The sequence below is a fragment of the Euleptes europaea genome, chromosome 14, assembly GCF_029931775.1.
Source record: "Euleptes europaea isolate rEulEur1 chromosome 14, rEulEur1.hap1, whole genome shotgun sequence".
NCBI classification, from domain to species: domain Eukaryota; kingdom Metazoa; phylum Chordata; class Lepidosauria; order Squamata; family Sphaerodactylidae; genus Euleptes; species Euleptes europaea.
Genome location: NC_079325.1, coordinates 32967267 through 32988551, shown reverse-complemented (window position 1 = coordinate 32988551; position 21285 = coordinate 32967267). Strand labels below are relative to the sequence as shown.

The following is a 21285-nucleotide window of genomic DNA, read 5'->3' as shown; positions in this document are numbered from 1 at the left end:
TTGGTTGTTGTTCAAAGTGTGAGAGGGGGGTCTGCTTGGTGAAGATGTTTTGCCGCTCCGGCCAATGCAAGAGGAGCAGATCGAGATGTCTTGCAACATTACGGAGGGTTTGAGGGGCAAAACCTTTGTCCTGCAAGTGATCCATGAGACACACTTCAGCATTCTCTGTGACATGGCGAGGGATTCCAGGACCTACCTCTTGACTCAGGTTCTGCTTTATTGGCATAACTCAAATTCTTATCCATCTGACAGTACTTAAGGAGAACTTAGTCAGCATGGGATTTCATCCATCAAATATGCATCTAGTTGCATAACATTGGAAAATAACTTGATGAAAAAGTCCCTTTCGGATGATGCTGTTGCACATGTTGAGAAAAGCATTCCTTAAGTGGGGTAGGGAGAAGGAGGCTTCTCAAATGACAGAGGTAAAGCTGTGTTGCCTTTTTACACAGCTGTGTTATCCTTTCCCACTACACTTTCCTGACCTGAAATGATTGGGGCAGAGGGGCAGTGTTTGGCCTGTTATGGAAACCCATGAGTGTACTCATGGGGTTTCCCAATGGAACAAGTAGGGCACCCCAGGGACAATTGCAGGTTGGGCTAAGAACACGGGCTGAAGACCCTTCTGCAAGCACACCACTGTCACAATCTAAGTTGGGAATTGTGCAGAATGGGCAAATTACATGCAGCTCTTATGCAGGACGAAGAAGAAGAAGAAGAAGAAGAAGCAGTAGCAGCTAGATGGCTATCTGTCAGCAATGCTGATTCTATAACCTTAGGCCAGGGGTGGGGAACGTCAGGCCCGGGGGCCGCATAAGGCCCGCGGAATCATTTGGTCTGGCCCTTCATGGGTCCTGGCAGATCTCTAGCTCAGAAGGATGCTGCCTTGCCTGAATCTCTTGGGCCCAGCTGGGGACAGGAGAACTCAAACGTGAGTCGCTCTACGTGGCAGACACTCTGAGCCGTCTCCGGTCGTGCCTCTTGGTTAAATGTTTGACCAAACATAGCAGGCTAATTTTTAAGTTGATAATTTTGTATGGCCCGCGAACGATGTTATAAATATCCAAATGGCCCTTGGCAGCAAAAAGGTTCCCCACCCCTGCCTTAGGCAGATCATGAGAGGGAGGGCACCTTGGCCATCTTCTGGGCATGGAGTATGGGTCACTGGGGGTTGGGGAGAAGTAGTTTGGAATTTCCTGCATTGTGCAGGGGGTTGGACTAGATGACCCTGGTGGTTCCTTCCAATTCTATGAGTTGGTTTTTATATGCTGATTGTCTCTACCTTTTCAGGAGAATCAACCCGGCTTACAATCTCCTTCTCTTCCTCTCCCCACAACAGACACCTTGTGAGGCAGGTGGGGCTGAGAGAGTTTGGAGTGAACTGTGACTAGCCCAAGCTCACCCAGCTGGCTTCATGTGGAGGAGTGGGGAAACCAACCCGGTTCACCAGAATAGAGTCCGCCGCTCATGGGGAAGAGGGGGGAATCAAACCCGGTTCTCCCGATTAGAGTTCGCTGCTCCTAACCCCTACGCCATGCTGGCTTGGAGTCCCTTGACCCAACCTGGGTACTCTGTAATGTGTGAAACCAAAATAACAAGAAGCTTCTAACTCTTTAGAGATGAATAGATTAATTGGGGCATATGTCCCAATAAACACATCAGTCTTGAAGGTGCCACAAGATTCTTTATCATTTCTTCAAAGATGGTACCTACTACTCATGGCTTTTGTAATTTCCTAATGTTAGAAGTAATTACATTGTTCTTTTAAAAAAATCTGCTGCTGGGTTAAAGGAAGTATTGATCAAAAGGTTTATAACTGATTAATCCAACCAATCGATCAACTAAATGTTACAACATCCTGTCTCTTTAACAGAGGCTTAATGGGATGTTATTTACCAAGTAATGTTACTTACCTCCCTGTCTCTATTAAACAAACAGGACATATTTCTCTAGGTCTGTTGGCAATGCTGTAAGAAACCAAAATGAAGACTGGAGAAATAAATATGTTTTCATGGAACATCAAAGCTAGAAAGAGATGCTGCCAAGCAGGCCTGTTTAGAGAGAATATTGCAGATACAAAGAGAAATATACGAAGCTGCCTTGTATGGAGTTAGACCACAGATGTACCTACTAGTTAAAGACCTTCACTGCTGGTCAAGTAGTCCAAACTAAAATATTGTCGAAGGCTTTCACGGTCAGAGTTCATTGGTTCTTGTAGTTTATCTGGGTTGTGTGACTGTGGTCTTGGTATTTTCTTTCCTGACGTTTCGCCAGCAGCTGTGGCAGGCATCTTCAGAGGAGTAACACTGAAGGACAGTGTCTCTCAGTGTCAAGTGTGTAGGAAGAGTAATATATAGTTAGAAAGGGGTTGGGTTGAGCTGAATCATTGTCCTGCAAAAAGTATCAAAGGTAATGTGCTAATCATTGTCCTGTAAGTATCAAGATAATGTGCTAATGAGGGTGTAGTATGTTAATATGGAACCATTGTATCCTGAAGTGATCTGTTAATGTGTGAAATCCAAAACTAATCTGCACGGCTACTCTGGACTGTAGTCTTTGTTAGTCTGGAGGTTTTCAGGACAGGAAGCCAAGCCTTATTTATTCTTAAACTCTCTTTTCTGTTAAAGTTGTGCTGATGTTTATGAATTTCAATGGCTTCTCTGTGGAATCTGACAAAATAGCTGGTAGAATTGTCCAGTCTTTCAGTGTCTTGGAATAAGACCCTCATTAGCACATTATCTTGATACTTACAGGGCAATGATTAGCACATTACCTTTGATACTTTTTGCAAGATAATGATTCAGCTCAACCCAACCCCTTTCTGACTATATATTACTCTTCCTACACACTTGACACTGAGATACACTGTCCTTCAGTGTTACTCCTCTGAAGATGCCTGCCACAGCTGCTGGCGAAACGTCAGGAAAGAAAATACCAAGGCCATGGTCACACAACCCGGATAACCTACAAGAACCAAAGTCCAAACTAAGTTAGGCAGATCAGTGGTCTGACTCCATAAAAGGCATTTTTGAATACTTCTCTCTGTTTCTTAAACGCCATCTCCCTTTCTCCTCCCTTTCTTTTCTTTTGCTAATCCTTGCTGCAATCCCACTCAGTGGATCAGTAGGGAGATTTATTTATTATTTATTTATTATTTCATTTGTTACCCCGCTCTTCCCGGCCAAAGCCAGGCTCAGAGCAGCTTTTGAAAAAGCCCTTTAAAGTGCTACGAAGAAGGAATGGCACCATGCAACAGCCCCATTCTTTTTCGAGAGAACAGCCTAGCTCCACGCCTATCCCTATGGGAATAAAGGTGGAGAGTCCATCCAGGCACTCCGCTAGGATTGCCTGCTACAGGTTGAGAACTTCCTGGAGATTTGGGGTGCAGCCTGAGGAGAGTGGAGTTTGGGGAGGGGAGGCCATAGATTGCCGCCTCTGAAGCTGCCATTTTCTCCATGGGAACTGATTATTGTAGTATGGAGATTACTTGTAATTCCAGAAAGACACCAGGCCCCATCTGCAGATTGGCAACCCTACTACCTTCCTTTCTCACTTCCCAGGTTAGCTGCCATGCCAAACTCTACTCATTGCTCAGCTGTGGAAGAAAAGCCCAACAAAGGCCTAAAAGGGGAGGGGTTGGAAATACAGAGTTTGTGTGTGTGTGTTAAGTGCCGCCAAGTCGCTTCCGACTCATGGCAACCCTATGAATGAAAGTCCTCCAAAATGTCCTATCTTTGACAGCCCTGATCAGATCTTGCAAATTGAAGGCTGTGGCTTCCTTTATTGAGCCAATCCATCTCTTGTTGGGTCTTCCTCTTTTCCTGCTGCCCTCAACTTTTCCTAGCATGACTGTCTTTTCCAGTGACTCTTGTCATCTCATGACGTGACCAAAATACGACAGCCTCAGTTTAGTCATTTTAGCTTCTAGGGTCAGTTCAGGCTTGATTTGATCTATAACCCACTGATTTGTTTTTTTGGCAGTCCACGGCATCCGTAACACTCTCCTCCAACACCACATTTCAAAGGAATCTATTTTCTTCCTATCAGCTTTCTTCACTGTCCAGCTTTCACACCCATACATAGTAATAGGGAATACGATGGCATGAATTAATCTAGTCTTGGTGGCCAATGACACATCCTTACACTTCAAAATATTTTCTAGCTCCTTCATGGCTGCCCTTCCCAGTCTCAATCTCCTTCTGATTTCTTGGCTGCAGTCTCCCTTGGGTTGATGGTGGAGCCAAGGAATAGAAAGTCTTGAACAATTTCAATTTCCTCATTGTCAACCTTAAAGTTGTGTAATTCTCCTGTAGTCATTACTTTTGTTTTCTTGATGTGATACAGAAATTAGTGCCGCCTTTTTGAAGGTTTAGTTCTGCCTCCTGCTCAGATTGGCTGTGGCCAGAGCATCCATGGAGGCTCCACCTGCAGCCATTCAGAGTAGGGTTGCCAACCTCCAGGTGGTGGCTGGGGATCTCCTGTTATTACAGCTGATCTCCAGCCGACAGAGATCAGTTCACCTGGAGAAAAATGGCAGTTTTGGCCATTGGACTCTATGGCATTGAAGTCCCTCCCCTCCCCAAACCCCACCCTCCTCAGGCTCTGCCTCAAAAACCTCCCGCCAGTGGTGAAGAGGCACCTGGCAACCCTAATCCTGAGGTTTCCCCAATGACCATGCTTCAATGGAGGTTTTTCTTTAATCCAGTGGATTGGGGAAAATATAAGAGCCACACAAATTGTGCCTGGATTGGGCATGATGTCATGTGGATGCTCCCAAAGATGAGCAGACTATGCTGGAGAAGATTCTTGGGGTCCTTCATTGGACCCCAGTAGCTCAACAGGACATTCATGCAGGCGGCTCCTGTCCTCTCCCATCCCTGCTTTAGTAGTTTGGTTGCACTGGAAGGTGGGGAGGGGCCATGGCTCAGTGGTAGAGCATCTGCTTGGCATGCAGAAGGCCCCAAGTTCAATCCCTGGCATCTCCAGTTAAAGGGACTAGGCAAGTAGGTGATGTGAAAGACCTCAGCCCTGAGACCCTGGAGAGCCGCTCCTTGTCTAAGTAGACAATACTGACTTTGATGGACCCAGGGTCTGATTCAGTAGAAGGCAGCTTCATGTGTTCATATATCACCACTACCATGTGTGGCTGAGGTGCCTTCCGGGCTAAACTCAAACCATCCATCACCAGATCATCAGCAACAAATTGCAAGTGGGTAGCAGAGTCACCATCCAGCTGCAAATTGACTGTATACAATATTGCCGTTTGGGTCCAAGGACCCCATTGTGCACTTCTCCACAATGCTGTGTGCATCACTTAGTTTGGACTGATGATAACCTATCTGGAGAAACCCCAAGAAAATTAAAGGCTTTCCATGCATGATGAAAAAAACCACCCTAAATCTTAATGATACAGGTCACTGCACAGTTTTGGCTTCAATAATTTTGCAAGCCAAATGAAAAAGCTCCCCTAGACAGAATATTCCTTCAGTTGCTATTTCACACTTAATAACATTTCCATATTGTACAAATACTGTGAAGGATGTGTAACAATGTGGTTATGCCTCCTCTCTGACAATAACCTTTGGACAAGATTAAGTTTTGTTTTTGTTTTTTGTCAAATCATGTTTTCTTCCCTTAAACTAAATAGGCTTTACTGTATGAAATGAACTGGTTGGAAACAAAGTCTCCCCAGTAGATTTGCATCAAAATGTCTAGTTTGGAGGAAAGGCAAAATCGGAGTGATCATAATAACTAAGTTTTTACTTATCTTTCAGTTAAATACCAAGGCCAGCCCCCCTCTTTCCTATCAGTTCCAGAAGTTTAGCTTGTTAACCGGCATTTTAGCTGCCTGTCACTATTTCAACCGCTGTGCATTTGCAAAAAAGAAAGAGAATAGGCAGCCACCGAAGGAAACAAAAAACAAAGGGGGACATTTAAATAGAAAAGAAGGGTTTTTCTTTCCCTTTCTTTCCCCCAGCTTAAAGCCTAAGCCGATCTGTCTACGCGCAGCCCATAATCTTGGCCCATGCAGCTTTGCCGGGATCCTCGAGGCACAGTCCTTTCTCTAGCCCACAGGAAGCTCCATCATTCAATATTGTGTGAATGGATGATTTAGGGTCATTTTACAGGTCTTTCCTCTCAGGAAGCCCTGTTTGTATTGCGTCTCTGACTGGGATCACCCAGGCAAAACAAAGAGTCATTTGCTAAGGCAACATTGATAGGGCTTCATTGAATAGCGGAGGGCAGGAACCGACCCTAGAGAATTCTTGGTATGTATTCACCTAAGGGACCTTTCACTCTCTTTGGTCAAGCAAGCTTGGCTGCTGAAGCCTGACTGTGTTTTCCAGGTATAAAATGAATTTTTGGGGGGGCACGGGGGGGGGGATAACATTCCATTACCAAGGCTGCATCAATGTGGCAATGATGCCCTGCTAAGCACTGATTGCTTCTACAAATCGATTTCTTTATTAAGCTTTTGTCCTGCCCTTTCTCCAGGGAGCTCATGGCACCACACAGCAGTCTCCTCTCTTCCATTTTACCCTCCCAACAACCCTGTGAGGTAGGGTTAGGCTGAGAGAAAGTGAATGACCCAAGGTCACCTAGCCAGTAGGTTTTCCAGGTCCCTCTTTGCCACCGGCAGGAGGTTTTGGGGTGGAGCCTGAGGAGGGTGGGGTTTGGGGAGGGGAGGGACTTCAATGCCATAGAGTCCAATTGCCAAAGCGGCCATTTTATCCAGGTGAACTGATCTCTGTTGGCTGGAGATCAGTTGTAAACACATGAAGCTGCCTTATACTGAATCAGACCCTTGGTCCATCGAAGTCAGTATTGTCTACTCAGACCGGCAGCAGCTCTCCAGGGTCTCAGGCAGAGGTCTTTCACATCACCTATCTGCCTAGTCCCTTTAACTGGAGATGCAGGGGACTGAACCTGGGACCTTCTGCATGCCAAGCAGATGCTTTACCTCTGAGCCACAGCCCCTCCCCAATAACACATGAACACACATGAAGCTGCCTTACACAGATCTCCAGCTGGTACCTGGAGGTTGGCAACCCTACCAGCTAGCTTGGTGGTAGAGTGGGGATGTGAATCTGGGTCTCCCACATCCTAGTCCAACAGTGTAACCACTGCATCTTCATACCTCTCTTTCCCTACCTCTGTGCCACTGAAGAGCTTTTTTAAAAAGTCTGTAGTAATTATATTACTATAGTGACATGATGCTATGACAATAGAGCAACTATGAATATTTTTAAAAGCTTTCTGGTGGTGGGCATGAGGGGATACCAAGGAAAATACGGAGTACACTCCTGTTGTGTCTGCAAATGTCTCTGCTGGTGGCGGTGGGAGGAGAGACATGGTGGGCCTGTGGTGATACCGAGGGGAAACGGCACCGATGTGGGCGGGGAGGTCTAAAAATCAACATCATCCCACCACATGGTGAGCAAACCCATTTTAACTGTGAAGTTTCTGGAAGATCATATCAAAGTTAGCTTGGGAAAGATCATAGCAAGGCAGGGGAAAGCCAGAGGATGGAGGATTGCATGATAATGTTCGCAAACTCTCCAGGAAAAAAAAAAGGTTCCAGTTTGGGGGGCAAGGTGACGTAAAATGTCCAAGCCAGCATTCAAGGAACTGGAAGTATGATGAAATGTTCAATTTTTGATCCCCCTAACTGCACTAGAGGAGCTTCTTCCATGCTACAAGGTATATTCAGAGAGCAATAAATGAAGCCTTTAGGTCAGGGGTGTTAAACATGCGCCCCCCCCCGGAGGGCTTTTATCCGTCCCGTGGGGCCACTGGGGTGGGGGCCACTTTGCTGCTGCTGCTCTGGGCCGTGGATCCTCTGGGGCAGCCGGGGGTGGGTGGGTGTCTTTGCCGCAGCTGTGCTGGGCCGCGGAGCCTCTGGGCTGGCCGGGTGTGTGTGTGGGAGGCTTTTCTCTTTTCTTCCTCTTTTTCTGTCACTCTCTCTCTCTTTTTCTCTCTCTCTCTTTTTCTCTCTCTCTCTCTTTTTCTCTCTCTCTCTTTTTCTCTCTCTCTCTTTTTCTCTCTCTCTCTCTTTCTTTCTTTCTTTCTTTCTTTCTTTCTTTCTTTCTTTCTTTCTTTCTTTCTTTCTTTCTTTCTTTCTTTCTTTCTTTCTTTCTTTCTTTCTTTCTCATGGCCTGGCCCAAGCAAGTGACATTTATGTCATATCCGGCCCTCCTAACAAATGAGTTTGATACCTCTGCTATAGGTGCTTAAAAAAAATAAGCCAACCTTCTGGTATATCACCACACTGACTATTTAAAGGCACGGATGGCTTCTAAAGTCCTCTATGAAGCAACTAGGAATTACCTTGCTTTGCTTCCAAGATCTGATGAGATGGAGCTAGCCTGGACCATATATACTACTGAATAAAATAAGAGCATCTTAGAGATGAATCGCATGTTACCTTGGGACAATTGTTCTACCAGTGGGAATGACCCATCCACCATGGCAATGTAAGTGTTCACAGGTAGAACCTCAGTCTCGGCTGCAGAAAAATGAGTGCTCTGTGATATTTTGGAAAGGAGAGAAATTGCTGCAGCAAAGATCCAGGAGCTACAAGGCCAGATGTTACCATTCCTTGCGCAAATGGGGAAGTTTGGCAACTAAAACTGTAGCCCTAGGGGGACTCGAAAGAGGAAACCATTTCCAGGATACAATTCAGCCAAACACTTTGCCATCCTCAGACTAAAACATTCTCTCCAATTATTGTGACCAGATGCTTTAAAATACTCCCATATCTTTCCCCAGCAACTTTGTCTGCTGAACTGCCCTTACTATAGCTATCTTTAGCTCTAATTTGCAAAATTGAGAGAAGTGCTGTTCATAGCAAAACCACCAGATGCTGAACAAGGACCCACTCAGGACACACCTCTTGTCATGGATGTGCTTCAAAGCTGCCGCCATTAGGGTTGCCAACCTCCAGGTACTGGAAAAGATCCAAACAGCACTACAAGGTAATATAAACACAAGATAAATTTATAAAGGTGCAGGTAAGTGCAAGGAGTGAACATATGTACAAAAATTAAGGAAAACACAATCAGTTTTTTTAAAAACAATTAGCATAAATAGTCCAGCAAGATATGCAATATGACAAAAGAAATTGTCCAATGGATCACATAAAAACAATATAGCTGTCCATGAAAGACTTTCCTGTACTTCTCGGTAGCTGGACACAAAATGTCAAAAATGAGGACCACAGCGAGGAGGTGCCAGAAGAGGTGCCCAGACGTGTCGTCTAGATCATGCACACGTTTCGCACATGGCTTCATCAGCTACACATATCATATGCTTTGGAGACCTATATAGAAATCCTCTCGGTCCCTCTTTGAAATTGATATGATTGTTATAAACTTTTCTGATATGTGTAGCTGATGAAGCCATGTGCGAAACGTGTGCATGATCTAGACGACACGTCCGGGCACCTCTTCTGGCACCTCCTCACTGTGGTCCTCATTTTTGACATTTTGTGTCCAGCTACCGAGAAGTACAGGAAAGTCTTTCATGGACAGCTATATTGTTTTTATGTGATCCATTGGACAATTTCTTTTGTCATATTGCATATCTTGCTGGACTATTTATGCTAATTGTTTTAAAAAAAAACCTGATTGTGTTTCCCTTAATTTTTGTACATATGTTCACTCCTTGCACTTACCTGCACCTTTATAAATTTATCTTGTGTTTATATTACCTTGTAGTGCTGTTTGGATCTTTTCCATCATCTATACAGCACTGAGCCTTCATTCTCTCCAGGCCAACCTCCAGGTACTAGCTGGAGATCTCCTGTTATTACAACTGATCTCTAGCTGATCAGTTCACTTGGAGAAAATGACCACTTTGGCAATTGGACTCTATGGCATTGAAATACCTCCCCTCCCTGAACCCTGCCCTCCTCAGGCTCTGCCCCCCAAACCTCCCGCTGGTGGTGAAGAGGGACCTGACAACCCTAGCCACCATACTAGAGGCTGCATGTGTGAATTGGGCCTTGTGACTGGAAGAGGTGTAAAAAACTACATCCAGTCACAGTAACAAACCAAAATGCACTGGTAACTAAGGTTTTAAAAATGGTCATCTACTTTTTCTGGTAAGGCTGCATTTTTAATCTCTTGCATATTTGCTCATACATAAGAAACTGAATAGGAGCATTTTTTTTATGGAGAAACCAGTGGAGGTGAATTGCAGTTTCTCTGTTCATTCTGTTTCTGACCTTGCAGAAGCCACACTTTTCAACAACATGAGAATTCAGTAACAAATTGGACACAACGTCTTGCAGAACAAATGCAAATTGTGCATAGTTCTCTCTCACTATAAAAACAATAGCCCCTCAGTTTGGTGTTACAATTGCTTGCTAACAATAATTATCCCCCCAAAAGGAGAAAAAAAAAAGCCATGTAATACCATTTATGAGGATCAACTGATTTTGTTTGCTTCGGACCAATACAACTACCTTTCAACACGGATTGTGTCTGGCTTCCATGTATCATATCTCACCTATCAGGATATATTCTTTCAGTCGCTCATCTTAACTTGTTTTTCCCTTCTGCTGTACCTCAACTCATGTGTTCATACACCCCCACTTCTTCTGTCCACTTCATTAGGTGAATGAAGTAGGCTTCAATTTACCCCACTCCCCAAAGGCCACAACGTGTTTGTTAGCCCTTTAAGGTAGAGTTGCCAGCTCCGGGTTGGTAAATACCTGGAGATTTTTGGGGCGGAGCCTGAGGAGGGTGGGTTTGGGGAGGGGAGGGACATTGATGCCATAGAGCCCAAATACCAAAGTGGCCATTTTCTCCAGGTGAACTGTATCAGCTGGAGATAGGGTTGCCAGGTGCCTCTTCGCCACCGGCGGGAGGTTTTGGGGTCAGAGCGTGAGGAGGGCGGGGTTTGGGGAGGGGAGGGAATTCAATGCCATAGAGTCCAATTGCCAAAGCGCCCATTTTCCTCCAGGTGATCTGATCTCTATCGGCTGGAGATCAGTTGAATTAGCAGGAGATCTCCTGCTACTACCTGGCAGTTGGCAACCATAGCTGGAGATCAGTTGTGATAGCAGTTCTCCTGCTAATACCTGGAAGTTGGCAACCCAACTTTGAGGTGCCACTGGAATCTGTCTCTTTTAATCTTTACATGTGTATATTCACATACCATATTATTTTCTGTTGGGAACAGGAGATACAAAGCTCCTTTAAAAAGATAGTGCTTGGTAGATTGATTAGTATAATGTAAACTTTTCAACACATCCTCAGACAACAGCATCTCTAGGTGATGACATTTCACATGATTTTGCTTTCTTTTTCCTGCCGTAGCTAGAGAAATGCATGCTATATGCAGCAGCAACTGGAACTTCTCAGCTGGAATTAAGACATGGTATAGTGAAAGAAATCTGCCCCTCAGTTTCTACCTCATGCCTATAAATGTCAACACTCCAAGTGTTCTAAATGTACATGCTTTCTTTCATTCATAAATACAGATTTTTTTTTTGCCTTCTTTCCATAGCTTCCAATCTAATGAAAGATATAATGCTCCTTTAACTAATTAATATTTGGAGCAAAAATTGTGAATCTATTTTATCGAAGGGAGAAAAGCCACCTGCAAATTCACACCCACAAATCAAGAATCCTCATTGGATATTACATTGACAAGTGTATTGATGCCAAATACTACTCAGTTTTACTCCTGGGTCATTGTGCAAATCTGCCTTTTGGAAGCCATCTTCATATTGTGATAGAAAGTCTTTTCCTTATCCCACCTTCCAAAGTTTTTGCGCCTCATGGCAATTGCCTGGTGCCCACTAGAGTCTCTACAAAATTTCTGTTTGGGCTAGTTTTCCATCCCTGCAGCTTCCAAAATGTCCCTTTCCTATCAATTTTAGACCTATCACCCCACCTCATTCCTCTGTGCTCTCATAAGCTACATTCTAAACACTGGAGATGGAGAAAGAGAGCAACTGCGACCTAGTTCAGTTGGATCTGTCACCTAACCTCAGCTGGACAGTCCCCATCCCCTCTTTGTGAGAAGAATCTTGTAACACCTTAGAGGCTAACTAACTTTATTCCAGCATAAGTTTTCAGCCACTTCTTCAGAGGCAATGAATGGATCTTCCCTATGCAGCCTTTTTACACAGTGCCATAACAGACAAACCAACAGCAGGGTCGTGAACCACATGAGGTACTAGGTGAAATGATAGCCCTTCATTCCTCTCCGACAATACTTCATTTTCAGAGGCAAATCAGATTCCACAGCACACAATGTTAAGTAGCTCCTTTTGCATAAACCTTCGCCCAGAACATAGCAATCTCCCCCTCCAAGTCCTTTTCAAATCTCAACAGCCTGGAAATATGTGGAATGGTGCCTTACCTGGAAACGTTTGGAGTCTCTCCCCCATTTTCTTTTGCCGGAAGGAATGTTCACGGCGACCCACAACCAAAGCCAACCAAAGCAACGGCAGCAGCAAACCTAAGACCCTCTGACTTATTTTGTCCACTCTGCCTTGTTAAAACTCTACAGCTTAATGAGCAGATTATAGGGCATATGAATCGCTTGGCTTTGCCCTCTGCTCTCATGACGTGAAGTTACCAAATCAACAAGAGTGAGACGTGGGCCCATTGGTGACTCTCCCCGTGTGTGGGGGAAAAGATTTTGTGTGCAAGAGGGATAGAGGGGGGAGAGAGAGAACGAGAAGGAGGGGGAGAAGAGAAGAGAGATAGGCAGTGAAGGTGGAAACTAGAGAAGTTTTAACAAAGTATATATAATCTCTTCCTCAATCAGAATGACAAAAGCAATCCCATAGAGCAGAAGACGCCACTAAAAGACCTTCAACAACACCATGCAAATCAGACAAACTAACACAAACAATTCCCTTCAGATACAGCTCTGGATTTAGGGCACTTTTAAATGGGTTGAATTCACTCCAAATTTTCCCAGGGTCCTTGACCAGCCCTGAAGGCAGTATGGTCTTTGGTTAGGGTTACCAACCTCCAGTTACTAGCTGGAGATCTCCCTCTATTACAACTGATCTCCAGCCGATAGAGATCAGTTCACCTGGAGTAAATGGCCACTTTGGCCATTGGATTCTATGGCATTGAATTCCCTCCCCTCCCTGAACCCCAGCCTCCTCAGGCTTCACCCCAAAAACCTCCCCCTGGTGGTGAAGAGGGACCTGGCAACCCTATCTTTAGTGGATTTTCCAGGTTGGTTTTTAAGCAAACTAGGAGTGACTCACTGTGGTGCGAAGTCCGACTTGTTGAAGAATATTTGTTGGAGAGCTGTATTTGTTTCACTTTTGTGAGAAATTAGTTTCTTGCAACATGGCTTGGACATTATCAAACATAGCAGCGGGTGAGTAGGGGAGAGTGCAAATGATTCACACTTCCTACTTGCTGTGGTAACATCCAATGTGGGACTTCCACATTCTTTGTTTGGATGTTACAAAGAAGTAGAAAAAAGAGCAAGCGTTGGTTACATTATATCCAGTACAGGTTGGATAAAATGATAGGCTTTAAGTCTGCGCTAAAAGGGGAAATCTGACCTTCAAAGGATTTTGTAATATTTTCAGGATTTGAAAATGGCAAAAGAGACAAAAATGTTCATCTTGAAGCACTGCCGTAAATAGGCTTTTTTCTCACATTCCAGATTGGCTAGCATAACCAATCTCCCTTGCCCTCACTCTCAATCGGCTTTGTTTCCTTTCAATTATTTTTGCAGGGAGATGAATCTGATTGGCTACATTTTTTTGGCCACATGCTTGGATGATGGATCCCTCAATGAAAGGAGAAGACCAAAGCAGCATATCAGACAGCAAGCATAGTATAGTATTGGACTATGACCTGGGACAGCCTGGTTCAGAGCCCCACTTTGCCTCGGAAGCTCATTGGGCGGCCTCAGCTAAGTCATAGGGTTGTTGTTGTGAGAAGAAAATGGAGGAGGGGAGAACAATGGTGGAATCCATTTTGGGTAGGGTTGCTAACCTCCAGGTGGTGGTTGGAGATTATAACTGATCTCCAGGCAACAGAGATCAGTTTCCCTGGAGAAAATGGCCACTTTGAAAGATGGACTCGATGGCATTGTACCCCGTTGAAGTCCCTCCCGTCCCCAAACCCTGCCCTCCTCAGGCTCCACCCCCAAAATCTCCAGGTATTTCCCAACCTGGAGCTGGAAACCCTAACTTTAGGTCTGCACTGGGCAGAAAAGTGGGGTATAAATATTAGGAAAAGATTGGCAACCAGTTGGTGTGGAAAAGGTGACTATTCTCAGCAATTCATGAGGGTTTTGGAAAATCTTTCAGAGTCCTTGAAAGCACTAATTTCACAGTGAAAATGGGAATGGATGAATATTTGGCACAGCACCAATAAGATTTGTCCCTGTACTTCCTTCCATGAATGTCACCATTACTTCCTATGGAAAACACAGACTTGTTGCATTTCAGTACTTGTTTGTACTGGGAACAAAACTGGCCCCTTTGTCCCTCTGGCACTTAGAAGAAGCCCCATAGGAGAGGGGGGTAGATGCAATATATCCCTTTGCAGAGAACAGACTGCCCCCCTTCTGAAGGTCCCTGTAATATACAACCCCTGTCTGGCCCCACCCATTCAAATAACAGGCATTGCGTTAAAATGATTTGGTAAAACTCACCCAAAGGTCTGTACTGAGAGCACCAGGGAAAGCAGACAAGTATATTTGGTATGCAAAATGCTAAGCTTTGCTAAGGAGCTTAATGTCCAGGGTGCAGGAAATAGATTGCAGTGAACCATTCTCTGTTGGCCAAGAATAGGGCTGGCCCAGTCACTTTTCAATGCCAACATTTGAATGGCATGAAACTGGCAAATCAGATGCTGTTTTTCTGTTGTTCTCTCCCCCCCACCCCAAAAAAAGCATTTTCCCTCCCAATGTCTGCCTTCTACTTCAAGATTTCAAGCAGGCGTCTGTCTGTCTTGGCACGAAGAAAATATTGTCTTGATCTGGGTTGTGTGTGTGTTTAACAACAATGTGATATGGATTGCCAAGGGTGATCTATGAAAGATTGACCTATAGGTGGTCTTGCCTTATAGTAGACAGTTGGTTTTGAGTAATTTTTGGTCCACTTCACTATATAATATTTTCTGTGTGGAAGTAGCAAGCCTCACCTTTCCAAGGGAAGTGCATGAGAAAGGATACGGGAATCAGAATGATTTTAAAAATCGCAGGCCACAATGAGTCATAGTCATTTGCTGTCCTTCCTGTCGATATTGAGATTGTAAGCTCCTTGGGGCAGGGACTTTGTAAAACATAGGATATACAGTTGGTGTTACAACAATAACCCTACCCTTTCTTTCCTTTCTTACTCACTGGTCATGCTGGCACTGCCGTTTCCATTCTCATAGCTAATCCTCCCTCCTCCTTCATCCGTATCTGATCGGTCCTGCCTCTCATAGTGGCTTTCCGTTTCACCGTTTCGACTGGACGAGGACCTCCTCCTGCGTCTTTTTCTCCTGTAGCCACGTGGCTCTGGCACCCCAATGTAGATGGAATGGTAGTCTGCGAGGGAGAGAAAACGTACAGTACAAAGAAGGGGGTAGACATGGCAAGCATTCAGAAACCATCATTTGGGGTCTTTTAAGAACATAAGAAAGGCCCTGCTGGATCAGACCAAGGCCCATCAAGTCCAGCAGTCTGTTCACACAGCAGCCAACCAGGTGCCTCTAGGAAGCCCCCAAACAAGACAACTGCAGCAACACCATCCTGCCTGTGTTCCACAGCACCAAATATAATAGGCATGCTCCTCTGATACTAGAGAGATACTTTTGATTCTCAGGGTTCTCACCAGGCATGGTTTGCATCGTGAGCATGTAGACATTTCCTCAGTTGTAAGCACACTGATTTCAGTGGAATGTAGCATGAGTCTTAGGAAATAAGTGCACTTGGGTGTGACCCACATGTTACAGTAGATACAGTTTTGCTGGCTGAAACAGGTGTAAGTCAGCATGGGAAACTGTGTGAAGCAGCTACATGCAGTTGCAGTGATTTGAAGAAGAGTTGGTTTTTATATGCCAACTTTCTCTACCACTTACGGAAGAATCAAACCGGCTTACAATCGCCTTCCCTCCCCCTCCCCACAACAGACACCCTGTGAGGTAGGGTGAGGCTGAGAGAGCTCTAAGAGCTGTGACCAGCCCAAGGTTACTCAGCAGGCTTCATGTGTAGGAGTGGGGAAACAAATCCAGTTCACCAGGTTAGTGTCCACTGCTCATGTGGAGGAGTGGGGAATCAAACTCGGTTCTCCAGATCAGAGTCCACCGCTCCAAACCACCACTCTTAACCACTACACCACGCTGGCTCTCTTAAACCAGTGCACAGGAAGGCAATGGCAAACCACCTCTGCTCATCTCTTGCCTCGAAAACCCTGTGGTCCTGGGTTCACCATTAGTCAGTTGCAACTTGAAGGCACACAATTATATTATTAGGGAAAAGTTAAAGGTAGTCCCCTGCTGTACAAGCACAGGGTCATTACTTGGACAAATGTATTTGCATGCAAAACTAAAGAGCTGTACCACACCCAAAGGCACATGCACTTTGGCTCTCTGTGTATTGGTCTTTGCCACTGATGCTGCCAACAGAAGCGGCATCCTTACCTTCTTCGTCATCATATCTCATTCTGGAGGCTCCGAGGCTCCTCTCGCTCATGCCGTCATCCTCGTCCATCATTGCCATGTTAGGAGCTCTAAGAGACTGCAAAGAAGAGACCCTGTTGAAGTGCTCTCTGGCTTCCAAAGGCCCCCATGTGTTCGGCTTTCAGCCAAGAAAATAGAGGCAATATAGCCCAACCAGTAGAGTCATGACTCGGGCTGGTGGATTTTTCATCCCGATTCCACATGCCCAGCAGGGTATGGGAGCTTCTTCATCTTGATAGAAAGTGGTCAAACTCTTCCTGGATTGCCCCCATTCCCGGCACCCAAGCCTATTCCCCACTTCCTAGCTAGGGTTGCCAGGTCCCTTTTTGCCACCAATGGGAGGTTTTGGGGGTGGAGCCTGAGGTGGGCGGGGTTTGGGGAAAGGAGGGACTTCAATGCCATAGAGTGCAATGGTCAAAGTGGTCATTTTCTCCAGGTGAACTGATCTCTATCAGCTGGAGATCAGTTGTAATAGCAGGAGATCTCCAGCTAGTACCTGGAGGTTGGCAACCCTACTCCTAGCCCTATAGGGCAAAGGGTGGTGATGGTCTAACCTTGAGGAAGGATTGAAGCTTGCATTGATATATTCCAGGGATTCTTGCTATCCTATGCCAAGCTTCCTCCTACCCATAGTCTGTAGATTTCAAAGAGCTCTAGTATGTATGTCACTGCTCCCCCAGGTTTGCCAACTTCCAGATGGGGCCTGAAGATCTCCCAGAATTACAACGACTGATCTTCAGAATACAGAGATCTGTTCCCCTGGAGAAAATGGCTGATTTGGAGGGTTGACTCAGTGGCATTATATCCTTCTGAGGTCCTTTCCCTCCCAGAGGAGGGCAGAGACCTCAGTGGGGTACAATGCTATAGACTCCACCCTCTAAAGCAAGCATTTTATCCAGGGAAACAGATCTCTGAAGTCTGGCGATGAGCTGTATTTCTGGGGGATTCCCAGGTCCCACCTGGAGGTGGGCATCCCTAGGGTTAAAAAACAGTACATATCTGGTACCGTCCAGATATGGGCATGCCAACTCACCTGCTGATTTTGAGAACAAGGTCACAGTCTACTTGTGAATGCAAAATTACTAAGCAGCAGTATCTTACTCCCAGAATAATGGGGTGTTTATTACACAGAAGCTGTGATTAAACTGAAAACTGTAATGGCAGGCAAGAAGGAGGAGGAGGAGGAGGAGTTGGTTTTTATATGCGAACTTTCTCTGCCACTTAAGGAAGACTCAAACTGACTTCCAATCACCTTCCCTTCCCCTCCCCACAACAGACACCCTGTGAGGTAGGTGGGGCTGAGAGAGCTCTAAGAGAGCTGTGACTAGCCCAAGGTCACCCAGCTGGCTTCATGTGGAGGAGTGGGGAAACCATCCCATCCCATAGCCAGATATTGTATTATGAGGGAGCGTAAGAATACAGAAGGAGGAGGGACGGGTTGCCAGGTCCTGATCATCTTAAACCCCCAATCTCATTGGGTGGAGTACAATGATATCATGGGTGTAGTCCAGTGATATCATGAGCTGGATCTGGTGATGTTATATTGAATCATAATATTAATCGTAGTACCTTTGCACACTATGAGGTATTTTACTAGATTACATGTGAATGTATGTAGTAATAATCGTATGGCTTTGAAGAGATGGAATACTCACAAACATTTAAAATAGTAATAAACTAGATGCTTAATTCAAAATGTACTGCAATTGGGAAGTGTTCTGTAACACGAGGTGGCGGGGCTCATTTGTCGCTGGATATTATACCCCTGCAGCCCTTTGGTCTTTGGCATAAAATACATATTTTTCTGTACTGAGAGGTTCTGGGGATATAGCCTGCTTCTACATTATAACGCTTTTATCCTAACCTGAGATTTTTAGGGAGATGAGGACTGGAGCTTGATGGTGGCTATGAAAGGCATTCTGCACATGCTCAGAGGCATGCATCGTTCTTTCTCACAGGCAAGTTACAGCCAAGTGACTTGCAAATAATGATTAAAAACCAGTATCACGTTGCATGATATTGGGCATACATTTTTCCTGCTCCTGCACCACCCTTCCATGGCAAATTCTTTATTAGCAATAGAGGACACAATCTCATATTCCAATTTTCTGCCCAACATTCTGCTCAGTTGTAACTATAGGCATTAAAAAAGAAGCAAATTAGAATGAAGCAAAGGACCCAGAGAGAAAAGTTGGTAGAACAGGGCAGATGGGAACTAATTTGATCAGGAATGGGTTAATAGATTCATTTCCTTTGGTTGGCAGCTTTCCTGTGCCCTTCCCTTCCCAAGGAATCCAGATAAAATTGCTCAGACCTTTCCCCTTGTACTACCTCATTAAAAGGGCTAGATATAGACAGGGTTGCCAGCTCTGGGCTGGGAAATACCTGGAGATTTCGAGGGTGGAGCCTGAGGAAGGTGGGGTTTGGGGAGGGACTTCAGTGGTGTATAATGCCATACAGCCCACCTTCCAAAGCGGCCATTTTCTCCAGATGAACTGATCTCTGTCACTTGGAGATCAGTTGTAATGGTGAGAGATGTCTAGCCACCACCTGGAGGTTGGCAACCTTAGTGCTAAAGACTCACTTTTATAAAAAAATTGAAGGGGGAAATTTGAGTAGGGTTGCTAACCTCCAGGTACTAGTTGGAGATCTCCTGCTATTACAACTGATCTCCTGCCAATATAGATCAGATCACCTGGAGAAAATGGCTGCTTTGGAAGTTGGACTCTATGGCATTGAAGTCCCTCCCTTCCCCAAACCCTGCCCTCCTCAGGCTCCACCCCAAAAACCTCCCGCTGGTGGCAACCCTAGATTTGAGAGGGCATGGCATATTTCTAAGGGGACATTCCATAAATCCCCCTTTTGTGAAGATTGTAGCTGTCAAAAAGCCAGAAGCTCTAGCCAGAACTTCCCCTGGATGTTGCTATCTTTGGGGTGAAACCTTCTGAGGAGGGTTGGCTTTTTGTCCAGCTGTTGCTGTTGAGGCAGAGCCATATGGTAGTAGCTGCCCAGAATAGCCATCTTGGGTAGGAAAAGAGAGACTTTGGGGTTGTTCTAGAGTAGAGACCTACATGTGGAAGCTCACTGTACTGGGCTAAAAACAATATTGTTCTAATATATTTGAAAGTGCTTTGAAGACTGAAGTGGCAAAAAGGGAGGGCATAAATATTTAAAATACATAAACACTAATAGTTTCTTATGCAGTGCCTGTAGAGTATTTTCAGTTGAGTTTTTTTTTAATCATTAATGAACAGTAACTTTCTAATTACTTCATGTACATTGATTGCCCTTCATGGAAAAATTGACAAGGAAACAATTACAGTTCATGGCAGGAAAATCAATCCTTTCCAAAGTCACTTTGAGATGGCAGAGGCTGCCAATAACATGGCCGGGTTCTGTACGGATGCAAACTAATGGCTTGCACAGGCCATTTCTTTTATTATTGTGCCATCCTGAACAAAAGCCGAGGGAAAATAGAATTGTATTTCTGCTAGCTAAAGTGTGTGTGTGTGTGTGTGTGGGTGTGGGAAATCCATTTAAATGTTTTTATTAGGAACATCAACCAAATATTACTCTTTTTCACTGATTCACCATTTCAATATTTACGCATCCATGTTAACCAATATAGATATTTGTGATATTGTAATAGAACATACAAGAGCATGACCAAAATATAGCACTATTTATTCACAATTAAATTCACCTGCCTGTTCAGGTTGATTAATCTACCCCACGAACATTTTGAGAGAGAGAGAGACAGAGAGAGATGTTTCATCTTTCTTTTTAGGAAGAAAACCTTAAACCAGGTAATATCCCAACAGCAATAAAGTGCAATCAAGTTCAAATTACCCTCTCATAATACAAGCACAGAGCAGCATTATCAAAATTTCGAGCTGCCCTGATCAAGTCTCATGCTGTAAACTGACTGCTACGATGAAAACTGATTTAGTTGATTTATTACTTGGCAACTGAGATGGTTGCAAAATGTGCCCTCTATTGTTTTTTTTATTGCATATGTGTTGTGACCTAAGGCTGATATGGAAATAAAATTGAACTGAATTGAATCTAATTCGCTTCTTAATTAGGGCCTATGGGGTTGAGTTCCAATGATGCTTTAGTCCCAGATGAATTCCTCTTCTAATACAACAGGAAAACAATGGATAATATCACGGACCTTTCAACCATCATCTTATTAATCTTACTACAGCACAAAACTCTTCTACTTCATTCTATTTTATGGATGCTGAAAACCATTTGATAGAAGCGAGTGAAGATTTTTAAGGGAAGTCTTAGCTTCTTGTGGGTTTGGTGAAGGAGTTATCTGAATTATCACTCTCCCCATTTTTGAATATTAAACAATGGAAAATGGATACAGAATGCATTTTGTAACAGGAAATTAGACAGGGTTGTAGCCTCTTCATCTGTTATTCTATCTTCAAATTCAAGCATTGCCTATAAAAATCTAGGCAGGAGAGGGATATCCAAAGCATTCAAGCCCAAAATTTTATGAGCTGATGCTATGCAGATGACATAGTGTTTACCCTTCATTATCCTAGGCATTTGTTTTTAGCATTATTGGAGTTTGCAAGGAATTTCAGTTTGATCTCTGAATATAATTTCCTCT

General features: G+C 44.4%; 1 protein-coding gene across 1 annotated transcript in view; it reads right to left on the bottom strand.

Annotated features, from left to right (window-relative positions):
- SLC4A5 (solute carrier family 4 member 5) overlaps positions 1-16715 on the bottom strand; it is a 76535-nt gene extending 59820 nt beyond the window's left edge. Inside the window, exons 1-2 of the mRNA XM_056860998.1 lie at positions 16623-16715; positions 15340-15528 (exon numbers count right to left, since the gene is read on the bottom strand). Of these exons, the coding sequence (XP_056716976.1) occupies positions 15340-15528; positions 16623-16701 (268 nt within the window). The 5' untranslated portion in view covers positions 16702-16715. The remainder of the gene's footprint in view (positions 1-15339; positions 15529-16622) is intronic.
- Between the last annotated feature and the right edge of the window lie 4570 nt (positions 16716-21285).